We start from the raw sequence: 23,647 nt of genomic DNA, 5'->3' as shown, positions 1-23,647 counted from the left end.
TATAACAATTTGTTATTCTAGTGGAAAAGCATATGATCTTTACGATTCTTGAAATTTACGTGTAAATTTGAAATTTAATCATGAAAACAGAAGCTTTCAGCGACCAAATACATTATCAGAAATGGCCTGTCCCCAGTGAGCACTCTTTAGCTCATTCTTTTTCTACATCGCACTTATCACTGGCAAAAATTATCCTGTGCATTTATTTAATAATATTTAACATTGTGTGCAAGGCTGTCAGTGCTTTACCTGTATAACCTCTGTGAATCTTCTTACAGGTCAGGAACAAATACACAAGAAGATTGATTAACTTGCCCAAGGCCACCCATGTGGTTTGTCTCCTGCAGTGGCACAGAACCTCAACCAAGGCAGAAACTGCATTGTCTATTAGACTTAGAATGTCTATTAGACTTAGACTTGCTCAGCGACTTAGAATGGTGCCTAGCACATTACGGGTGTTCAATAATTATCCGTAGATTCAGTTAATAAACACTGGGCACCCACTAGGCCTACATCGGAATACAAAGTACAGAACAAAATATTCAAAAATCTGTGCCTAAATGGAGCTTTGAGTACTAAAACTCAGTCCCACACCAATTAGCGTCCATCTAGGTATTTCATTTGGGTCTATCATTCCTGAGAATTAAGGCCCATTCTTAATAGAGCCTCAGAGAAACGGATGCTCAGGGTGGGTCAATGATTTGCACAAGATAACTGTCTTGGTAGAAGGGAAGGTCGGGATTCCAACTCAGTCCCTGAGGTTCCCAGGCCCGACATATGAATCAAACGACCAAGACATCACCCAATCAGTATTTATTAGACGCCTACTGCGGACGATTGGTCTTCACGCAGGTCAGGCGAGAAGGGGTGGTGATGCGCGGGCCGCTGCGGAGACCCGGAGCCCGCCGCGGATCACGGGAATTTGGCGCCTATTTTTTGTTGGCTGGGTGTTCTCGCCGGTGATTGGGTCTCGGCAAAGCGTGCCGGTGCGCTCGGCTGCGGCTGCTCCGTCGACCTTGGCAGGACCGGGCGGTGCAGGACTCACTCGGCTGGCCTCCCGGGGGATGGGCCACCAGGAGTCTCCGCTGGCCAGGGCGCCGGCGGGAGGTGCAGCTTATATAAAGAGGTTATGTAAAGGGCTCAGCTGGCGCGAACACGTGGAAAGCCACGGGAGTCTAGGAGCCTGGGCCTCCCCAGCGTGCGCCGCAGCAGCAGAAGGATCCGCTGCACGCCGGGCTCCGGCCACCTCCCGCGCTGCTCGGTCCCGGAGGCAGCCCAGGCCCGGAGCGGACCATCCCCAGGCAGGGGCTCCAGGGAGGAAACGGGCCGCCCGGAAGTGGAGGTGCGCGGGCCAGGTAAGGGCGCCGTTCGAGGACTTAAGGCCAGCGCCGAGACTGGAGTTACTGCCACTGCCTCCGCGCTTGGCAAGGGAAATCGGGTCCTCGGCCGGTCACGCTCCGAGAAGCCGAACTTTTGAGCCAATCCCTTCTACCCGCCGCCCTCGGGGACTTGGGTCGGTCCGCTGGGCTCCGCTAGGGCTTAATTCAATGGACTGTTTACACGCGGGCGAACACAAGGCGGGGCGCGGGGAGGGGCGTCACGGAGGGGGCCAGGCAAAGAAAAAGATTTCCGCCGGCCAAATCGCGTCCTAAGGCGGTTTTCAGAAGGCGTGAAGCTTGCTGGCTCTTCTTTTTCCTATCGCTACATGACAAGCTAACAGAGAGAGCGGAGAGTTTTTGCTTTTCTTTCCGGTTCCCCCTCTGATCCGCTGCCCAGTGGTTCCGTCTTTCCCGCTTTCCCCTCCCCTCCCCCGTTCAATCAGCGGTGGTGGCTTCCGTCTTAAAGGGGCCGCGGCGGCCGGGGGAGGAGGAGGTGGGACGCCCCGCGGCCTACACTCCTGGCCTCCCCGCCTCGGCCTGGTCGTTTAACCGATTCTTTCGCCCGCAGGTCACAATCCAAGGTCCCGCTCCTCCGCGTCCCAGGGCCGGACGGAGGGATGAGGCAGGGGGGGCCCGGGCAGCGCCGTTGCTGCTCCCCCCGCCGCCCGCAGCCATGGAAACGGGGAAGGACGGCGCCCGCAGAGGTACACAAAGCCCGGAGCGGAAAAGGCGAAGCCCAGTGCCGCGGGCGCCCAGCACGAAGCTGAGGCCGGCGGCGGCGGCCCAGGCCATGGATCCGGTGGCGGCCGAGGCCCCGGGCGAGGCCTACCTGGCGCGGCGACGGCCGGAGGGCGGTGGCGGGTCCGCGCGGCCGCGCTACAGCCTGTTGGCGGAGATCGGGCGCGGCAGCTACGGCGTGGTTTATGAGGCAGTGGCCGGGCGCAGCGGGGCCCGGGTGGCGGTCAAGAAGATCCGCTGCGACGCCCCTGAGAACGTGGAGCTGGCGCTGGCTGAATTCTGGGCCCTCACCAGCCTCAAGCGGCGCCACCAGAACGTCGTGCAGTTTGAGGAGTGCGTCCTGCAGCGCAACGGGCTAGCCCAGCGCATGAGTCACGGCAACAAGAGCTCGCAGCTTTACCTGCGCCTGGTGGAGACCTCACTGAAAGGTAGGAGCACCGCGGGCCTTTCCACCCACGCAGGGCCTGGACCCCCTGCTCTCCGGACGGCTTGACCCACACTGTTCCCGGCTCTTCTAGGCCTCAGACCTGGTCCCTGTCACTCTGTGCCCAGACACACCCTCCTTTCCTGGTTCCAGGCTTTCGGCCCTCTCTCTTCTGCGGTCCCAGGATCAGCCCCGGAGCCTAAAGTTGGCTGGTATTTCCATAACAAGAGCTCGTTTAAGTGCTAACCATTAACTTAATAACTGCTCAACATTTGTGAGCTATGGTTATTAAACGTCTTCTATTTAAGATCCGTCGAGGAGTGGAGGAGGGGTTGGGTTCAGTTAGTAGCAAAGCTGCAGAGTCCCCTCACCCCCTAGGACCTCTCTGTTTCCCTCCCAAAACAAACAAAAAGAAAAAACTTCACTGGACCCACCCACACCCTCTCCCAGTCTTGCTTTCCCAAGTTTCCCGACACCCTCCAGCTCCAACCCCCAAACTCTTGTGGCTTCCTCGTCTGCCTTTTTTTCTGAGGCCCCCAGCCCTTCATCCCAGGCAGCCAAGCAAACTGACGGTTTTCTGGCTTGGTCCTCTGAGGCATGCAGGCTGACAGCCCTCACAGGTGGCCTTGAGAGCTGTCACATAACAAAGCATCCAACATCTTTTTCCTCCGTTTTACGTTCTTAATCTTTTTAACCTCAGAGGCTGGCTGGCAAATGGTTTTACTTAAAAGGAAAATGGGGTTCATTGAGGCAAGAGGTCTTGCAGTCCTGGAAGAACTAATTATCTTAGTTTCCGGGTTTTAACTGCAGTTAGGGAATGTGTTCATCCTAACTACCCAGTACCTGCAAGCCTTTCATACCACCAGTAGCTAAGTGTCTGCTCGGAGAGGAGGAGAGGGGCAGTAGAAAGTTTGAGGAGACTTTCTGAGGCAGGAGGATCCAGGGGAAGAAAGTTTACTAATCCGAGTCCCAGCTGTGGTCTTAGTGCTGAAGTAATTTTTAGGTAATAACTTCAAAAGTAGGTTCTATCCTCTTTCTATAAATAGAGAAACTAAGACTTAGAAGTGAACAAATAACTTGATCAGGGTTAATCCACTTGAAAGAGAAGTTAGACTGGACTCCTTGTTTCCTTGTATTTCTCAGAGTTTAAGTGACGGGAGCCCAGATCTGTCTTGATTCAAGGCCTGGATCCTTTCAAAGGCGTAATGCTGTTCTCCATACCCTGAGGATGAACTTTTAATAATGGGTAGGATTTGGGGTGAGTTTGGAGAAGGTGGTTTCCTAAAACCTTGTTTGGAGCTTTTGCACAGCTTACAGATTGAGAGAGTAGGTAAGAACTTCAAGCTGAGATTGAAGGTTCGAGACTGGCATCAATGAACTGAGGACACAGGAATAAACATTTGGCAAAGTGAAGTGCCACATCCCAAGGCGGTCTTGTAGTAGGAAGTCTCTTTCCTAAGAGAACGCTTTGTCCCATTACAAGTCAATTGTTTGACAGTGGAGTTGGAAACGTGAATAAGTATCACCTGGAGTCCTTCAAATAGATGTGTAACTTTATAAAGTCCGTCCCTGCCCCATCCATTCTGAGAAGCCCACCCTCTCCCCAGGGTGAGTGTTTTTGTTTTGAAAAGACTTCCAGCAGGGCACGATGGCTCACAACTGTCATCCCAGCACTTTGGGAGGCTGAGGCGGGAGGATGGCTTGAGCCCAGGAGTTTGAGAACAGCTTGGGCACCAAAATGAGACCCTGGTCTCCACAAAAAATAGAAAAAAAATAGCCGGACGTGATGGCACAGTCTTATAGTCCCAGCTGCTCGAGAGGCAGAGGCAGGAGGATCGCTTGAGCCTGCGAGGTTGAGGCTACAGTGAGCTATGATCCTGCACTATAACCTGGGCGACAGAGCAAGACCCTGTTAAAAAAAAAAAAAAAAAAAAAAAAAAAAAAAAGGCCGGGCGCGGTGGCTCACGGCCTGTAATCCCAGCACTTTGGGAGGCCAAGACAGGCGGATCAGGAGATGGAGACCATCCTGGCTAACACGGTGAAACCCCATCTCTACTAAAAATACAAAAAATTAGCCAGGCGTGGTAGTGGGCACCTGTAGTCCCAGCTACTCGGGAGGCTGAGGCAGGAGAACGGCATGAACGCGGGAGGCAGAGCTTGCAGTGAGCCGATATCGCGCCACTGCACTCCAGCCTGGGCGACAGAGCGAGACTCTGTCTCAAAAAAAAAAAAAAAAAAGGCTCCCTAGGATATTCTTTTATCTTACCCATATTCTAGGAGCGCATCACTTATTTTGAAGTCCTTCTATTCTCAGACTTTTCCCAGTCTTCTCCTCTACTGCCAATGAATGGTCTGGACTTCCTACTACAAGATTGCCTTGGGATGTTGGACTTCACTTTGCCAAATGTTTATTCCTGTGTCTTCAGTTCATTGATGCCAGTCTCGAACCTTCAACCTCAGCTTGAAGCTCTTGCCTACTCTGTCAACATATAAATACTATGTAGACTTTCCTCACCCAAAGAATTTGTCAAAATTCCAAAGTGACCCATGGCAGCATAGCATAGTGGTTAGTACCATGGATTTGGGGTTAGACCTCCTGGCTCATCCCAGGACTGACTACACAAAACATGGAGCAAATTGTTTGAACCCTGTGAGGAGCATTCCTTTATTGTAAGATAGTGAGTATGTACCTATGACATTAGGTACATAGGGTCACTGTGCAAACTGTTAATGTCAGCAAGTGCTCCACATAGGGAGGAATTCACTGCCTCATATAAGCTCACACCATGTTCTGTACTCTTCTACCCTCACCCACTTCAAGATTCACATTGTTCTTGCTCAAGTTTCCCAAACTTGTTTCACCATAGAACACACCTTATTTTCTGTGTTGTCAGGAACACCAAGTTGACAGAAACACTGGTGTTTTCCTCCTCCCTTTGCGAACTAAAACTGAGACCTAGAAGAATGAAATCTTTTGCTTTAGGCCACATACTAGATTGGATCCGTCCCTTTCAGTTGATTATTGTATTGAAAATATTTGAACCTCTGCGGTGTTCAGGGCTCAGAGACAGAGCAGTGAAGAAAATGTGTGTTGTTTCTGCTTATGAAAATGACATTCAAGTGTACTTGCAATGTGTTGATTTTTCAAGTAGTAAATAGGTAATCATTTTTGTTTCTTAAAATAGAGGACAGAGACCAAAATTACTGGAAGTTAAACTTTCTTTATTCTGGATTCCAAAATTTAGGGGTCTTGATCTGTCCTGGGACCCTGGGTTTACACATGCAAATACCACCCAGTAATGTTAGAGCTGGAAGGAGTCCTAGAGATAACCTGGTTCAGCTCTCTCATTAAATAGAAAAGTCCTTTGCAGTCACCCTTGACCCTGGCTCCTAAAACTCAGAATGATTTTGAAACAGGCCAAAAAGTGTGAATTTGTCTTGAAGTCTCAACTAAACCTAATGCCGAGTCCCTGCTGTGGTATTAGAAGGGAAAGAAAAAAAAGCAAAGCAAAACACACCACCCCTTGCCCCAAAGGAACTTACATTTGAAAAGTTTGAGAGCTGGAGGAAGACTTAAATGCTATTCAAGATCACTGGAGGAAATGACCAGTCAACTCATGAGCCTAGGGCTTTGTACAAGAATTAAGAGGAAAGAGAATCAGGAGTTAGGGAGAAGGTGGGCTTGAAAGTAGGGTGCCTAGGACTGTGGATAGGTGAAGAGACAAAGTGAGTCCGTTTCACTATTTGGCTAATAAAATAATCCAGTATGAAAAAGAGAAATGTCCTGAAATGCTGTTCTTGGTCTTACCCCATGTTGTTTGAGAGACTTAAATGCATTGTCTCCTTCCATTCTGTACACAGACCAAACATGTCCTGCCCAGAAGCGTTAAGACAGCAGAAGCTTTGGAGGACTAGAAAGAGGTCGTAAATGTGTGACCTGGCTGCCTGTTTCACAAGGAAGGAAACTGAAGCCCAGAAAAGGGACAAAACTTTATCCGCAATGAGTTAGTGATAGCACTCAAAGCAGCCTCCCAGGCTTTTTAAAAGCACATTTACAATCCTGTAAATTATTTGGTTGAAGGGTTGGTGCCCATGTTTTTAACTTTGAAATACTTCTCACATAAAGAGAGGAGTGAAGGCATCAACAGTTTGCTTTTATCCCCTTGTTTTCCATTGCTAGAATGCCTGTCCTGAATGTGCCTAAAACAAAGTTCAAGATTACTGCCACTTAGACAGCAGGCAAGCCTGAGTCATTGTCAGTCAGAAATTCTGTTGCTTTGTCTAAGGCACACACTGATTCTTCTGACAAATAGCAAGTGAGGACACACACACACAAATCCAGGACAAACTCTCAAGACTCATACAACAGAATAGTTAGAAGTTTGGTAGAGCCGGGAGCCTAGCTTATACTCAACTTGATAAGACGCTAATTGTTCTTTACCAATTGTTTGATGTTAATGCCTTTAGGTGGCTGGGAACCCAGGCCTTAGAAAGTAACGTTGCCTGCACACCCAGTGGCTTTGAGCTAGGCTACTATAAGAAGCTCTGCAGAGTTCTTCTCCATGAGGCATGTAGAGGACTCACGCCCACATGAACATAATGCAGGGTCACAAGTGGTAGCATCCTAGAAAACAGTACAGTTGTCTGGCAGTTTAGTTAGGGGCATTGGGGGAAGCAGGGGAAGGAAGTAACTGGGGGAGGAACTGTAATAGTATAGGAGAGACCAGGGTCTTAGCAGTAGATAGGTTTTCAGCCCGCAAACTTCCCCAACTTGTCGAGCGCCTAGGGAACCTTCGGAGCAGAGCAAGGCCATTCCCTCCCCGGCCCTTAGAAAGCAACTCTGAAACCTCTTCTGTGACTTGGGTCTTGGAGTTTAGAGAGCCTCCAGGTCAAGAGGCAGAGAGCTGGCTGGCATTGGGGAAATGTAAGTTAACGCAATACAATAGAATGCTAGACTCAGTCAGAAGGTTTTAGTCCCAATTTCACCCTGTAAATAAGAGTTGAAACTTGCAGGTTGCTATGTATCAGGTGAAGTCAATACCGTGATTATCTTCATTTTACAGGTGAGGCAAGTGAGGTACCAAGGTTAATGAAATTGCCCAATGTAAAACAGCTAAGCAAGTAACCAAGTCAGGATTCAAGCCCAGACATTCAAACTTGAGAATGCTTTCTTAACCGCTGTGGGGTATTGCTGGGACAGGTAGCTTAAGTTCTAGGTTCTTCTGTTTTTCTTGGTTGTAAAATGGACATAATCATATTTTACTCAGAAACTAATGGCTCAGGCCGGGTGCGGTGGCTCACGCCTATGATCCCAACACTTTGGGAGGCCAAGATGGGCGGATCACCTTAGGTCAGGAGGTCGAGACCAGCCTGGCCAAAGTGGTGAAACCCTCTCTCTACTAAAAATACAAAAAATTAGCCGGGCGTGGTGGCGGGCCCCTGTAGTCCCAGCTACTCGGGAGGCTGAAGCAGGAGAATCCCTCGAACCCAGGAGGCAGAGGTTGCAGTGAGCTGAGTTCGCATCAGTGCACTCCAGCCTGGGCGACAGAAAAAAAAAAAAAGAAACTAATGGCTCCTCTTTGTTTTTAGTTGTATATTGATCAGTGCTTGTGGCACTGCTGATTTCTGTTGGTTCATTCTATGTGTCTCAGCTGCCAGGGACCCCACCTGCTCTCTGCTTTACTCTTGAATGACTTGGGGCAACCACACAGACTTCTTGCTCGTGACCGACTGCTTTTTATGTGCATTGGATTTTAGGTACCAGCCTCAGGAGATAGAAGCAGCCCTTCCTTAATTAACAGCTTTGGTTAATTGGGGTTGCATTGGGTAAGGTCTTTCATAGTGTAAACTCTCGAGGAATGCTTCCTAAGTAGAACTTGAAGTAGTCTGTTCATTTTCACCTCAAATATGGCCTTTGCTGATATCTTTAGGGCTAGGAACCCTCCTTAGTGACTTCTAAATTCTGGATCCTGACCTAGTTGTCTTTAACTTGTGTATTCTGCATACCCTACTACTAGTTTCTATGTTCTTTCTCTTTTTACACCTCTCCAGCTCATGACTTTTATCTTGATTTATTTCACCCTCTTATCGACCACCTAGGTATGCGTGTGGTATACCATGGGGAACCCAGAGACTTGATTTCATTCCACCGTGAGTGCCCAGTCTAACAGAAGAGATGGTTACAGTACAGCAGATGTTACTTCACTGCAGCCTATAAGAGGTGCTCTGGGGGAATCAGCTGCCAGGGATGTGGACTAAATCTGGGGAAAGGAAGGATGGGTTGTAAAAGGGTAAATCAGAAACAACCCTGGCAAGAGCTGAGGCTTAGGTGTGTGGAAAGGCCCATGCATATGGAGAGAGATACTTGAGCCCGGACTGCCCTGGATTAGGGGTGCCCCAACTCTCTGCCTGGCTGGTGGATTCTACATTTTAACAAACCCCTGTGATGTTCCAAGTAGTAATAGCTAGCATTTCATAGTATTTTCGTATTCCTTTTCTCATTTGATTATTGCCACTGTAAAGTTGTTTTTATAACTTGTTCTTACAGACAAGAAAATCAATATCCATCAAGGTCAAGTTGCTTGTCCAGCACAACACTAGAGAAAGGTCAGGGCCTAGGTTTACATCCAGATGCTCTTTCCAGTGTCCATGTTCTTGACAGGCTGCCTTATAACTATTGGACAGCTGCCAGTGGTGTCCAGAGACATTAGCATAATTCACACCCAGTAGCAGTCTGCTCTGGTGTCCAGGCACCATTCAGCGTGCTTTGTATGTCACAGTTAAGCCTTAGAGCAGTCCAGTGATGTAGGTGTTTCTTCTCAATTTATAAAAAACTAAACAGATTCTTAGTGTCCTAAGAAGTTTGCCCAGGATCATATAGCTATGTAATTGGGGGGTCGGGGGGCAAGTAGTAGAGGGAATGTTGACCCCAGGCTTGGCTGGTTTTACAGCCCCTGTCCGGCCGGTGGGTTTACTGTTGTCCTCTTCTGGACACTGTTTTGCCCTGGCAGCCAGCATAACAAGTCTATTAATCTTAGGAAGTACTTTGGACACACCCTGTGGTGTTGCTATGGTACCCAGCCTCTTTATAATGACATAACAGCCCAAAATCATTGAGAATGGGACCAATTCTTGGTCCACATGCTCATATTTCTTTGGGAAGACATGCCAGGATGGGTCTGTGTCTTTAGCTTCTCAGGACAGATCTTCACCTGAGCCAGCTCTTTAACTCCTAATTAAACAGGGATGGCTATGGTCATAATTTATTCAAACTTCATTTTTCGGGGTTCCCTCTAATCCTTTTTCTTAGACATAACTTTATAATTTTAATATTCTGCCTTTTTCCCCCCTTCACATTAAAACTTGCTTATTACATGCTATGTGACTTTCTCTTTTGACTTTTTAAGTAAACTTTTCTTGAAGTATAATGATACTTTAAAACTTTCAGCCAATTGGTATTACCATAGTTAACTGTTACTCATTCTCATTCTTGGACAGTTGTTTTCCAATCCTCCACTTTGACTTACTCTGTATGGCATACCAGTTCTGAGTGTTTCTAGTGTTTGGTGTGTGTTTTTTTTGTTGGGTGGGAAGGCTTGTTTGTGTCTTTTTGACACTTTTGGAATACATTCCTCAAGTGGGATTTTTCTTTCAAATGGATTGAGCATTTTTAAGGCTTCCTATATGTACTGCTGAATTGCTGTCATCCTAGTGTGCGTAAGTCAAAGTCCTGATTAGTCCTCTGCTGAAAGACAAATCTGCATGTTGTATGGTTGGACCATCACGAGGGACTGGATGAACATTAAACTCTTGGGGACATGCGTCAGAGTCCACTGTGGGAACTAACACATCCAGGTGTGCGATTTTGCTGCTGGCACTGAGGCAGTTGCAGTGCTTCTGCTGAGAATCTAGGCTATGAAACTCAAGGTCCTGCCCTCAACGAGGCAAGTTACTTAATCTGCTCCTGAGTTTCCTCACCTATGAGAGGAAATGTAATTACTATCTGAATAGATACTCTGAATTCTTCCTTTCTGTCTTACGTGACAAGTTATTAAATTTTATTTATCCTAAACTTCTAAGACCTTTCACGTCCTCTTCACACCTCCTCCCTTGCCAGCCCTCACTTTACCGGGTTTCAGAGCCTCTTGGTAAGTCAGTCAGCCACTAGTCTGTCTCCCATCGCCAACCCCTCATGCCTCCTTAAGAAACTTGTTTCATTGTCGAATATATGCTTTTTCACAATTGAACGTCTCTGAAATCAGAGGTTGACTTAGTCAATGGTGTGTCCATAGCGTTGTCAGTAGCCTATATGGCTTACTTAAATGGTATGTCTTGAAATTGGTGACTTGTAGATTCTGTAAGCAACATATCTCTAAAATACGTCAGTGGCCAGGCGTGGTGGCTCATGCCTATAATCCCAGTACTTAAGGAGGCTGAGGTGGAAGGACTGCCTGAGCCCAGGAGTTGAAGACCAGCCTGGGAAACATAAGAAGACCCTGTCTCTACAAAAAATAGAAAAATATAGCCAGGCATGGTGGCGCATGCCTGTAGTCCCTGCTACTCAAGAGGCTGAGGTGGGAGGCCCCCTTGAGCCCAGAATATAGAGGCAGCAGTGAGCTGTGATTGGCTGCACTCCGGCCTGGGCAACAGAGCTAGACCGTTTCAAAATAAGTAAATAAATAAAATATATTAAGAACTTTCAGTCACTTCCCATTTCTTGGAGTCTAAATCCGCCTTAGAAGCGCTCCAGGCTCGTTGCGGCACATTCACTGGAACTCTTCTGTGATTACCCAGACTGCTTGTGTCCCTGGAGCACACCCTCGTGCTCCTGTGCCCACTCCCCTCATCCTAGGAGACACAGCTGCAGGGACTCTCGCAGTTATTCTCAGCTTGCCTTCCTCTCATCCCAGCTTCTCTCCCGACTCCTGGCAGATCTGGGCCCGCTTCCTAGTTCTTACAGCTGTAGTCATTCTGCTTCTAATGACCAGAAGCCTATGTAAGGGCAGGGGTGCCCCTCATCTCACCGCAGCGCTGTGTCTCAAGAGCAGTGTGTGCTCAGAAATTGTTTAAGTGGCGTTGACTAAAACCTGGAAATCTAACTTCTGGAGGAGCCTTAAGGATAGGCTTGTAAAATCCAGAGCATTTTGTATTTCTTTCCAGGAAGTGCCTGTCTTTCCAAAGCTCCTACTGGCTTGTCCTTATGCTAAGCCTGCTGGCCTCACGTTTTTCAGCGAAGCAAGCCATGTTTTATTGGGAGCTTCAGCACTACTGATCAATTTCCATGACAAATGCGATGCGAGACACCTGCTTGGTTTTTTTCTTGGGTTTAAGCATCTTCTCTCCCTGTGAACTGGCATAGGATATGTTTTGAAATACCTAATTTATATTATGGTCGCCTGACTGTCAGACTTGAGGGAAAGGTAGGAAAACTGTCCCCAAAGGCAGGCCTGGCTCTCGGAAGTACACTTTTTAGCCCTCTGTGAGCTGGGAGGCAGCATGGTCTGGGGGGAGAACTTGCTGTGGGGGCTGTCTCCTATCCTCCCCCAGTTACTCATGGCAGGGCCCTTGGGCAGACTCTGAAGCCTTTCTCAGCCTTAGTTGCCCCACCTGTAAAACGGAGCCTGGTAAGATGAGACAGCTCTCATAATAAACTTTTAAAATAGTACCTGGAACCCAGTAGGCTTTCACAGGCTAATTTACCTCAAATCCTTACTATGGCCAAATAACCTGCCTGTTTTCTCCCTCTCAGGGAAGTAAGCTAAATTTGTAGCTCTTACTCATCTTATACAACTGTCAGATTATACCAGACAAGGGAATTATAAAACTTAAGTAAATTTTGTTTGTTCCTCTCAGCTCAAAAAACTGAATTTCATGTGGAGATTTTAGTGGTTGCTGCATATGTCTATTGCAATTATATATCCTGAAACTGGGGAAATACCCACAGTTGTGGTTGGGGTCGGGGGCCCACTGTGAGTTGGGCCTGAGCTAAAACTCCATGGATCACCTGCCCTCCATCAGTCCTGTTCTGACTGGTGGACCGCAGTGACACTTTGGTTCTTTGGGAATTGGTGTCTTTTTGGAACTAGTGTTCAGTAATCCACTAAGTTTCGTTACTTTCCCTTCCTCAATGCACAGGCACCTTGGAAATGACTGTAGGTCTCCCTGGGGAGGCCGGAAGACTGAGTAAGAAATCTAGTCCCCCAACCTCAAAACATCTGCAGAATGTGCCAGCATTTCTCAGGGTTAAGTAGAAGAGTTAAGCCATAGATTGCTAACCAGGATATCTGGTATAATTTAACAAAAACTAAAATAAAAATATGAAACTAGGGCCTTGGCCGGTCAGAAGAGGGAAGTTACTGGGAAATCAGGTGAGCGTAAGATAGATTGGCATTGCAGCTAGCCTTAAGGTGCACATTTCAATTGTACCTGCAGAGATTGTGGGGGCAGCAGGCCTAGGGAGAGGGATCACTTCAAATAGGAGTAGCCTGGTCTACCTAGAACATGGGTTTCAGCTGTTACAGCCTAAGAAGTGTGATGTCTTAGATGGAATAATCCACTTTTATTCGATGATCTAAATTTCATCTTTTGCCTAACATGTAAAAACTTACTTGTATGGCCTACAGCACTGGGATTATTGAAATCGGTGACTTCCAAGGATTTGGTTGGGGTTGGGTGGAAATGATGATGTTGGTGATGGTCAGTGGTTCATTTCCCCAAGTTCATATCTGACTTAATTCATAGTACTCATGTGGTATACTTTCATTATCTCATTTGATGGATGTGAAGACTGAAGTACCAAAAAGACTGAGGCTCGGAGAGGTTCAGGGACTTGCCCAGGGTTCTAGCCATCTTTTCATCACACCTCAGTCTCACTGTATTTTCCTTGCTTCTCATGAAGTAAGTCCACGGGCCCTTCCTGCGCAAAGAGGTACTTTTGAGGCTGGGTGCTGTTGAGAAGCTGGGACTATTGAGGCCGCTGCACCCAGCCTCAAAAGTACTTCTTATGGAACTACGTTGGGAAGCCAAGGCGGGAGGACCACTTGAGCACAGGAGTTGGAGGCTACTGTGAGCTATGGTCGCACCTCTGCTCTCCAGCCTGGGCGACAGAGTGAGACCTTGACTCGTAAAAATAATAACACTTTTGTATCTGGGATAAAGAGCTGCGCTTCCAGTTTTCCATTCTGTCATACCCACTGTTGCTGAGTGTGATTCTGAGAATACTTCTTCCTGTCCAGAATTTTCCTCTCAACAAACAGCCCCTCCTGTAGCATCTCCTGAGTCTAGCTCCTTCCTCAGAACAGCTCCTCAGTCCGAGGGTCCAATCTCCCCCAACCACTCACAAACTTTGGGGTCTTTTTTTTTTTTTTTACCGTTTTTTCTTTCCCTGGATTCTCATAACCTGGACTTAGATTATAGTCTGTTTTGCAGACTTGTTTTCTTTTTCCTTAGGTTGCCATAGTTACTAACTTTGTATATAAAATAATCATCATTCCTCTTTATTCTCCCACCAGAAGTTTCAGTGTTTTCTGATGTGACCTTTGCAAAGGGAACTGGATGGCTTTTTAATCTTTTCCTTTCTGGTTCTACCTCTAGTACACATTTCTTGCTCTCCTTTTTGTGGGTCGTTAGCATCTAGCTTGACTTGCGCTTCAGATTGATGCTTCATTGTGCAGTATTTTTACATAGAGGGCCTCTGCCCATGACCTAGATAGAGGATTATGAGAGGGGAAATAACTGATTTGAAAAGAACAAAAAACATCTGCCCTAAACTGGTTCTACCTGTGTTACTTTGATTGTGAGTAATATAAGCAAATAAATTATATAATTACAAGGGAAGTGAGGTCTATCCGATTGTGATAGAAAACCTAAAGCTTTTGCTTTTTTTTTTTTTTTTTTTTTTTTGAGACAGAGTCTCACTCTGTCGCCCAGGATGGAGTACAGTGGCCGGATCTCAGCTCACTGCAAGCTCCACCTCCCGGGTTTACGCCATTCTCCTGCCTCAGCCTCCCGAGTAGCTGGGACTACAGGTGCCCGCCACCTCGCCCGGCTAGTTTTTTTTTTGTATTTTTTAGTAGAGACGAGGTTTCACCGTGTTAGCCAGGATGGTCTCGATCTCCTGACCTCGTGATCCACGTGTCTCGGCCTCCCAAAGTGCTGGGATTACAGGCTTGAGCCACCGCGCCGGGCCCAAGCTTTTGTTTTTTACGTCACATCGTCTTGGTCCAACCCAGAACTCAGACCACTGGCTTTAGTAGACTGTGTGCCTTGGTAATTTCAGGGCTGTTTGGGTTAGCAGAGTCTCACCCAGATCACTGCTTTTCATTATAATAGAGTAAATAACCAGTAAAAGGAACCCTCTGCCAGCAGCTATCTGAGGAGGTGCAGTCATTTTTGGTAGGATGGATGCTCCATACTGGGGCCAGAGAGAGGGTTTCTCTTCAGGTCCTGGCTCAGTTACAAACGACCTTGTGACCACCCAGAGCAAGGCAGCACATTTGCAGGCCCAGCCTCTCCTCATCAGTGAGATAAAACATCTGCCTTCTTAGACTTAGCTTCGGGAGCAGTTGTAGTCATCAAACAACATCCACATAAAGATTCACTGGACTGTCAATTGCTTTATAAAGAATATTGAGATTTGCTTGGAGAGGTTGGTTACCAGCTTTCCTAGAGTTTCAAGCCCACACAATTTAAATCTTATCTTATACATCGACTTTAGACTCTGCTGTTCCCACCAGTCTTCCTATTTACACCTTTCTGGTCTTTTTGTCCCTGTGTTCCATCATCCATTCCATCTTTCAGCCTAGAATTACCTTCCTGCTCCCCCACTGATCTACTGCCTGCCTTTTTACAGGGTAAGTTCAGTCCTGCCCCCTCTGACACCTTTAGATCTGGCGGCTCCTGCCCCCACTTCACTGTTTGTAGGTGTTGACCCTGATGGAGATGTACAGCTTTTGATGGTTGCTGCTGTGTATACCTGTCATCTCCTTGAAACTAAGCCTCATAGAGACAGGGCATGTTATGTAGCTAACTTGCGCTAGGCATATGATGGGCTCGCAGAAAATATTGATGGATCGGAGTGTGCCTCTGAAGTAAACCAAGGAAATTGTAGGAGCGTGCCTCTGAAATAAAGGAAATGGTAGTGCCATTCTAGGTACATTAACAAGAATCCTTCTGTAAGTCAGGAAAAAAAAGAGGGAAGGTCATTTGCTCAGCATGGAGTAACAATGATATTAGAAGCAACAGACTCGTGACAGCCTTCTTGCATGCTTTTCCTTGTCCCATCTGCCCAGCAGCCTTGGGAGGTGTGGGTGGTATGGCAGTGCCTGTTTGGAGACAGTATAATGAAACAAAAAGGCTTTGCGGTCCGCCAGACAGCAGTAAAACCTGAGTTTCCACCTGGGCCTCATTCCAAACCCAGGTGCCTGACACCAGTCCCTGGTGCCCATGTCATACCTTGATTTGTTCTGTGTGAGTAGAAAGGGACTCAGTGCCAGTTTTGCGGGTCCCCTTGGAGCAGTTGTTTGTCACCAATGTCACTCTTGAATACACTGCGTCCTTTAGTTCAAAAGAAGTGTGACTATGTTCATCTCACTCAAGCGCCTTCCTGTCTTCTTTGATTTAGGAGAAAGGATCCTGGGTTATGCTGAGGAGCCCTGCTATCTCTGGTTTGTCATGGAGTTCTGTGAAGGTGGAGACCTGAATCAGTATGTCCTGTCCCGGAGGCCGGACCCAGCCACCAACAAAAGTTTCATGCTACAGCTCACGAGCGCCATTGCCTTCCTGCACAAAAACCATATTGTGCACAGGGACCTGAAGCCAGACAACATCCTCATCACAGAGCGGTCTGGCACCCCCATCCTCAAAGTGGCCGACTTTGGACTAAGCAAGGTCTGTGCTGGGCTGGCACCCCGAGGCAAAGAGGGCAATCAAGACAACAAAAATGTGAATGTGAATAAGTACTGGCTGTCCTCAGCCTGCGGCTCGGACTTCTACATGGCTCCTGAAGTCTGGGAGGGACACTACACAGCCAAGGCGGACATCTTTGCCCTGGGCATTATCATCTGGGCAATGATAGAAAGAATCACTTTTATTGACTCTGAGACCAAGAAGGAGCTCCTGGGGACCTACATTAAACAGGGGACTGAGATCGTCCCTGTTGGTGAGGCGCTGCTAGAAAACCCAAAGATGGAGTTGCACATCCCCCAAAAACGCAGGACTTCCATGTCTGAGGGGATCAAGCAGCTCTTGAAAGATATGTTAGCTGCTAACCCACAGGACCGGCCTGATGCCTTTGAACTTGAAACCAGAATGGACCAGGTCACATGTGCTGCTTAAAATTCAGGGCTAAGCATTTTGGGTGATTTTAAACTAGGTGAGTGCTTTCTGTTGTTGTTTTTTTGTTTTTGTTTTGAAACAGGGTCTCACTCTGTCTATCAGACTGGAGCGCAGTGGGTGCAGTGGCAGGATCTCGGCTCACTGCAACCTCTACCTCCCGAGTTCAAGTGAATCTCGTGCCTCAGCCACCCGGGTAGCTGAGATTACAGGCATCTGCCATCATGCCCAGCTAATTTTTGTATTTTTAATAGAGAAGGAGTTTCACCATGTTGACCAGGCTGGTCTCGAACTTTTGACCTCAAGCGATCTGCCAGTCTCAGCCTCCCAAAGTGCTGGGATTACAGGCGTGAGCCACCTTGCCCAGCCTCCCTTTTTTTCCTGTGTGCCCGCTTCTTGTACTGGGTTCTTCATTCTGGACCCTAGGATGGGCCCTGTGAAGTTGGGGGGGACTACAAAGTTGAAGAAAACTAAGTGCTTCTTATCAAAGATTCCCCCCCATGTCTTGATGGGAGAAATGTGCAATTATCTGAGTACAAGTTGAAAAGTCTAGAGAAGTCTTCTGAGAGGAGGTTGCGTTTAAGCTGAATCTCCCTTTTTTAAGAAACACTCTTTCTCATCATTATAAATGCTCACTGTAGAAAATGTGCATAAGAGGTAAACAGTTTTTCAGAGAATAAACGCTACCTCTAATTGTATCCCACCTACTCACACATCCAGTTCTGCATAGTTTAGATCTTGCCCTAGCTGGTTGAGGTCTTTCTCTTTTTACTCATTACTAATCTGAGCATTCCTCCATGTCGTACTTTAAAAGTATGGCTTTTCAGGGACGGTGTGACATTCCCGTTATATGTACCATAATTTAACCATTCTCCTACTTTAGAAAACAGATTTTTTCCATTTTAGATACTATAAAGAATGTATTAGTGAATATTTATGTAGAAGTCTTTGCTTATTTAAAAAATTTATTCTGAGGTGGGCGGATCACGAGGTCAGGAGATCGAGACCATCCTGGCTAACACAGTGAAACCCCGTCTCTACTGAAAATACAAAAAATTAGCCAGGCGTGGCGGCAGGCACCTGTAGTCAAAAGAAAGCTACTCAGGAGGCTGAGACAGGAGAATGGCATGAACCCAGGAGGCAGAGCTTGCCGTGAGCTAAGATTGCGCCACTGCACTCCAGCCTAGGCGACAGAGAGAGACTCCGTCTCAAAAAAAAAAAATTATTGTGAGCTTTCCTTTGTCAAGTACAGTCATGCTCCGTGTGAACAACGTTTTGGTCAACAAGGAATGGCATATTATATGGTGGTCCCATGAGATTATAATGGAACTGAAAATTTCCTGTTACCTAGTGATGCAGCTGTTGTAATGTTACAGTGCATATTATGATGCAGTGTGTTACCTTTTCTGTGTTTAGATACATGAAAACTTACCATTGTGTTGCAACTGCCTATAGTGTTCAGTACAGTAACATGCTGTACAGAATTGTAGCCCAGGAATGATAGGCCATACATGTCATCTAGGTGTATAGTAGGCTACACCATCTAGGTTTGTGTAAGTACACTCTTGACATTACACAACAGTTGCCTAGTGACTCATTTCTCAGAGATCGTTAAGCAGCCCATTGTTCAGCGACCCGTGACTGTACTGTGCTAGGCTGGGGTGACATGATAAGCCAAATCAGAGACTTTCCCCGTCTTCATGAATTCTGCATCTTAATTAGGGAGAGAAACTCCAAGTTGAACTTGGTTTCATGTGTAGTATTCTCAATGAAAGTATTTCTGTAGTGAGTCACTAGGTCTGATTCTTCCAATCATAATTGTTTTATAGCTGTTTAAGGAGAAGAGGTATTCAGGGAGATTGGTCTTTCGGGTGTTGATGCACAGAGTCAAGAGGAGGGAATTGGGGGTGAGGGAGCATCCCAGACAGACAGACCAACCTCTGCAAAGGACCTGAAACCAGAGGGAGCCTGGCACATTTGAGAGACTAGACCAGTTTGGGTTAATGAGGAATGTAGATGTGGAAATTAGAGAGGACAGGGAACAGTGTAGACAGAAATCGAGCTGGAAAACCCAAAGGTGTATTTATAGGAACAGCAGAATAGTTCAATTGGACTGAAGTTTAATGTATGTGTAAGAGAAAATTGACCAGCATATATGCTAGGTAGTTTCACATGTACCATTTTGTTTCACCTTTACAACCCTGCAAGGGATTAAGTAATTTACCCCAGATCCTACTAAATTAAGGATGGGTATATCTTATTCAAGCATCCCCCACCCCCTTTTCCCTTAATATGGTAAGCTAGAAGTAAACTGCTCCTACACTGTGCCGGTCTTGATGAGGTGATGGAGCTAGTGCTGATCTCCTAGTGGTCACAGGGAGCCTTAGGAGCCATAAGGCACGGAGCTTTCCATCACTTGGGTGGGTTCCCTCCCTTTCCCTTCATTATCCTCTGGTTTCTAGGTGGGGTTGGCTCATACCAAGTTGAGCTTGGTTTCGTGTGCAGTGTTCTTAGTGAATGTATTTCTGGAGTGAGTCACTTAGGTTTAATTCTTTCATTCCACAAACATGTATTCCAGGTGCTGGGCCAATTGGTCCTACCACCCGTGGGTAGGAGAACAGCACTCCCCAAAGCTAGGTTTAGGGTAGTGCTATATTAGAAACCGAAAGGGTTGGCTAGACAGTGTTTTCAGTGTATTTTGTGCTGTCACTTCCCATTTCCATCGCATCCTTTTTGCTTTTGAAAGACCTCTTAAAATTCAGATTTGCTCTGGCGTAGGAAGGTTGTCCTTGGAAGAGGGACCTGAATTTAGGTTATGATTATGGGGTTGTCATAACTAATTGAGATCAGGGCTTCCATTTGGATATCCACACTTGAGATTTGTGCTGTTTTGCAGGGCAGAGTTTTGGCTAAATTGGAGTGATTGCTTCATCTAGGAGAAACAGGTGACCTTGAGAAGAGGGGGAAAGATTAGGAATATAGTTACTGGTGAGTTCCCAGGCTGTTTTGTTAATTCATTTTGTGGCTTTTATAGCTAATCTTTACAGTACTAGTGGTGCCAATTTGTCCATAGCCTATCCTCCCCTGTCTTAGGTGGGCACTTAGAATTGTGGGTCTGGGCCCAGGTCTGTGACCAGAGCCAAACCCTGTGTTGCCAGAAGCTTCAGATCGGTTGTGTAGATGAGCTGTATCTGACTGGTCAGAGAATCTGAGGCTTGATTCGGGAAGAACATTGAGTCTGACCTCCCTTTCTCCTGCCAAGTTTTGTAGATAGACAAGCTAATTTCATTTATTCGTTCAACATGTTCTTTGGAAACTATTTCCAAGTACCATTTTAGACACGGTGAACGAAACAAATTTTTGCAGTGCGGAGCTTAACATTGATTCTATTGGGAAGACAGACAGTACCCATAGGTAATGTACAAGAAAGTGCTCCGTGCTGGGTGCGGTGAGAGGGTAGGGTGAGAAGAGTAGAGCAGGGTAGGGGAGATATGAAGCTTGGGTGGCAGGGAAGGGTGGGGTTGTACTTTTAAATGGAAGATATCAGAGTGGGTCTCCCAGAGACAGTGACCTTTGAGCGAATGTTGGAAGGAGTTGAGGGAGTGAGTCGCAAGGATTTCTGAGGAAAGAGCATCTCAGACCGAGGTAATGGCCACTGTGAAGGTCCTGAAAGTTGGCTAGAGTGAGCAAGGAGTGTATAGGAAGAGATAAATAACAGGAACCAAGTAGTAGGCCTCGTAAGCCTCTGTAGAGATTTTGGCTTGTGTTTTTGGATAAGAGGGAAGGCCATGGGGATGTTTTCAGCTGTGTGGTATCTGCTCTTTTGAAAGGATCACTTTGCATCTTGAAATAACGGGACAAGGTGGGAGGCTGTTGCAGTAATCCAGGTGAGAGATGACGATGGCTTGAAACAGTGGAACAGAGAAGTGATTATTGGATTTTAGGGTTTTTTTTTGAAGTCAGAGCCGGCAGGATTTCCGGCTGGATCATATGTGAGGTATGAGAGAAAGGAATTAATCATCACTTCAAGGTGTCAGCCTAAGTGATTGGAAGAATATTGAGCTGCCATTAAATAAGGTGGGAAAGACATTGGGAAGAATAGGTTTGGCAGGAGAAAGTTAGGTTTTAGTTATCTGAAAGTTTGGCATGCCTATTTAGAATCCAAATACAGGTGTAGAGTAGACAGTTGGATGAGTCTGGAGTTCAAGGGAGGGGTCCAGCCAAGAGATACAAATTTAGAGATTTGCCACAGTACTGGAGTGGGTAATAGACAAGAGGAGGTCAGAGGAGTGAGGTCCAGGTGATGCAACATTGAGGGTGGGAAGAAAGGAAGGAGCCAGAGAGAGGGGAAAAGACATCAAGAGGAGGAGGGAGCCAGCTTGTGGCATCATCTGCTAGTTGATTGAGTGAGAGGAATTGCCCGTTGGATTTAGTAAATGGGAAAGCATCAGTACTTATGAACAATTTTGGTGGAGTAATGGGGAAACCTGTAACGAGTGGATTTGAGAGGGGAAGAGGAGAGGAATTGGAGACAGTGAGGGAATAGACCAGTAGTTCTCAAAGTTTTTGGTCTGAAAGCCTCTTTACGTTTTTGAATTTACAGACTCCAAAGAGCTTTTGTTTTGGGTTATATCTGTGGATGTTTGTACTATTAAAAATTAAAATAGGCTGGGTGTGGTAGCTCATGCCTTGTAATCCCAGCACTCTGGGAAGCTGAGTAGGGACAGATCGTTTGAGCTCAGGAGTTTGAGACCAGCCTGGGAAACATGGTGAAACCTGGTCTCTGGTAAAAATACAAAACTTAGCCAGGTGTGGTGGCACATGCCATAGGCCCAGTACTTGGAAGACTGAGGCATGAGAATCTCTTGAACCAGGGAGGCAGAGGTTGCAGTGAGCCAAGATCGCACCACTGCACTCCAGCCTGGGTGACAGAGAGGGACCCTGTCTCAAAACAAAATAAAACAAAACAAAAAAAACAACAAAAAACTCTAGTTGCATAAGTAAACACACTTGACCCCTATACCACCATGATGAAAAAACACATCAGTGTTTTAGGATTATAGATTTCAGAGTCGCATTTAAGTCAGGGCTAACTAGTTTTAGTTTTTTGCAAAAATGAAATGCATTTTGGGTTGGAAACCTGGGATTCCCCTGAAGTGAAGTCTAGTAACAGTGCAGGGATGGAGTCTTATTTACGTGTTTTCCTGACTGTGTGGCCTTAGGCAAATTATTCCACTTATGAGGGCCTCAGTTTTATTATCTATAAAATGGAGTTGATCCTATATATCTTATTGAGGTTGTTGGGGGGATCACAATAGGTTGTGAAAGTGCCCTGTGTAAACAGTCTGAATTAATTGTAGTACAGTAGCATTGTTTAGATCCACACTTTGGCCTAGGTAGAAGTGTTGGCTTCCGTTTCCCTCTGAAGACAGTGGACTTTGGTAGCCTCACTTTGTGGATTGCGAAATAGCTTTTCTTTTGAAACAAAGATGTAGTCAAGGCCCACCCTGTCCAATCACTTGTTCTAGAAAAGTATATCTATTTTTAAAGATCACTCAATGATGGGTCTGATCTCTTTCTTATTTGTCACTTTTGAAAGATATTTAATAATTCCTAATGGTTCCTACCAGCTAGCCACAGTCTTGCACCCCAAGCAGGAAGCCAGCCAAACTGATGTTCCAGGTGCCTCCGCCCACGTGTTACCAGGGAGAGTGTTGTGGGATGAGGGAATCTGCATTCATGGCCAAGTCTGCTGTCTGATATACAAACCTCCGTTACTAGGGCCTTTTGAAGCCAAAGCCCTCGAATGACGTCTTTTTGGAGTGGGCAACTAAGGCCTACTGAAGGAAATCAGATGTTGGTGTGACCTGAGGGGTCACAGAAAGTATTTCTAGTTCCATATGAGATCTTGGTAGCTGCCTAACATCAGAGAAGGAAATCAGGCCTAATTTCTTGTTGAAGTAATAGATGACACATTTATCCCTTGCCTGGGGTCCAAAGATGTGGCTCTCGGCTAACGTACTGGGTTATCTGGGTTGGCCCCTTGACCTACGCTTCAGATTTCACTTGCTATTCTGCAAGATCTCAGATTGTACCCCAGGTGTCCCCAGACCTCTAGTACAACCCTAATCTAAGACAGGAATTCACAAGCCCTTTCAGCTTAGCTGACAGGCAGAGCATATTTACCTGTTGAAGCCATACAAGCCCAATTCAATGACCAATTTGTTTGCTTTGTGCTAGAATTACACCCAAACTGTGTTGTTACACTATAGCTATCAAGTTAATCAGCAATGATACTAAAAAATGGAAAACAAATGCTTAATTAACATGGTTTGTTTTAAACAGCAAAGTATTCAAAACAGTCTCTGGAGGATAAATTTTAAAATGGTTTGAGGTGAGAAGTTGGGACCCCCAGTACTGGATAGGTCCACTCTATGACTTCCTGGCCCAGCTCTCAGGATGGCCAGGAACTAGCTCCTGCCTTACAGGACTGCCCTCCCTTGCCTGTACCTGGTGCCTGGCTGAGGAGTGTGGCAGCCTGAGGGGTAAGGCTGTGAAGAAGGGCGGCAGTGCCAAAGATGACCAAAACAGCAGTGATTCATGGTCATCCCTGGGCTGAGTGCTTTATGACCAATAATTCCTTTGCTTATTTTCAAGTAAATTCCTGAAAGTCACAGAGCTAAGAAGGGGCAGAGCCTAGGCTTAAACCCAGGACTCAGTCCATGGCTTTAACCGGTTTGGTGTATTGCGTCACTGAATCATCTTTAAATTTAAA

At 46.5% G+C, this 23,647-nt stretch overlaps 1 protein-coding gene across 1 annotated transcript in view; it reads left to right on the top strand.

Annotated features, from left to right (window-relative positions):
- Nucleotides 1-422: 422 nt before the first annotated feature.
- STK35 (serine/threonine kinase 35) overlaps nucleotides 423-23,647 on the top strand; it is a 47,313-nt gene continuing 24,088 nt past the window's right edge. Inside the window, exons 1-3 of the mRNA XM_015149399.3 lie at nucleotides 423-1,355; nucleotides 1,948-2,545; nucleotides 16,163-16,912. Of these exons, the coding sequence (XP_015004885.1) occupies nucleotides 1,065-1,355; nucleotides 1,948-2,545; nucleotides 16,163-16,875 (1,602 nt within the window). The 5' untranslated portion in view covers nucleotides 423-1,064 and the 3' untranslated portion in view covers nucleotides 16,876-16,912. The remainder of the gene's footprint in view (nucleotides 1,356-1,947; nucleotides 2,546-16,162; nucleotides 16,913-23,647) is intronic.

Source organism: Macaca mulatta, chromosome 10 (assembly GCF_049350105.2).
Source record: "Macaca mulatta isolate MMU2019108-1 chromosome 10, T2T-MMU8v2.0, whole genome shotgun sequence".
NCBI classification, from domain to species: domain Eukaryota; kingdom Metazoa; phylum Chordata; class Mammalia; order Primates; family Cercopithecidae; genus Macaca; species Macaca mulatta.
This window is presented reverse-complemented; position numbering and strand designations above follow the sequence as displayed.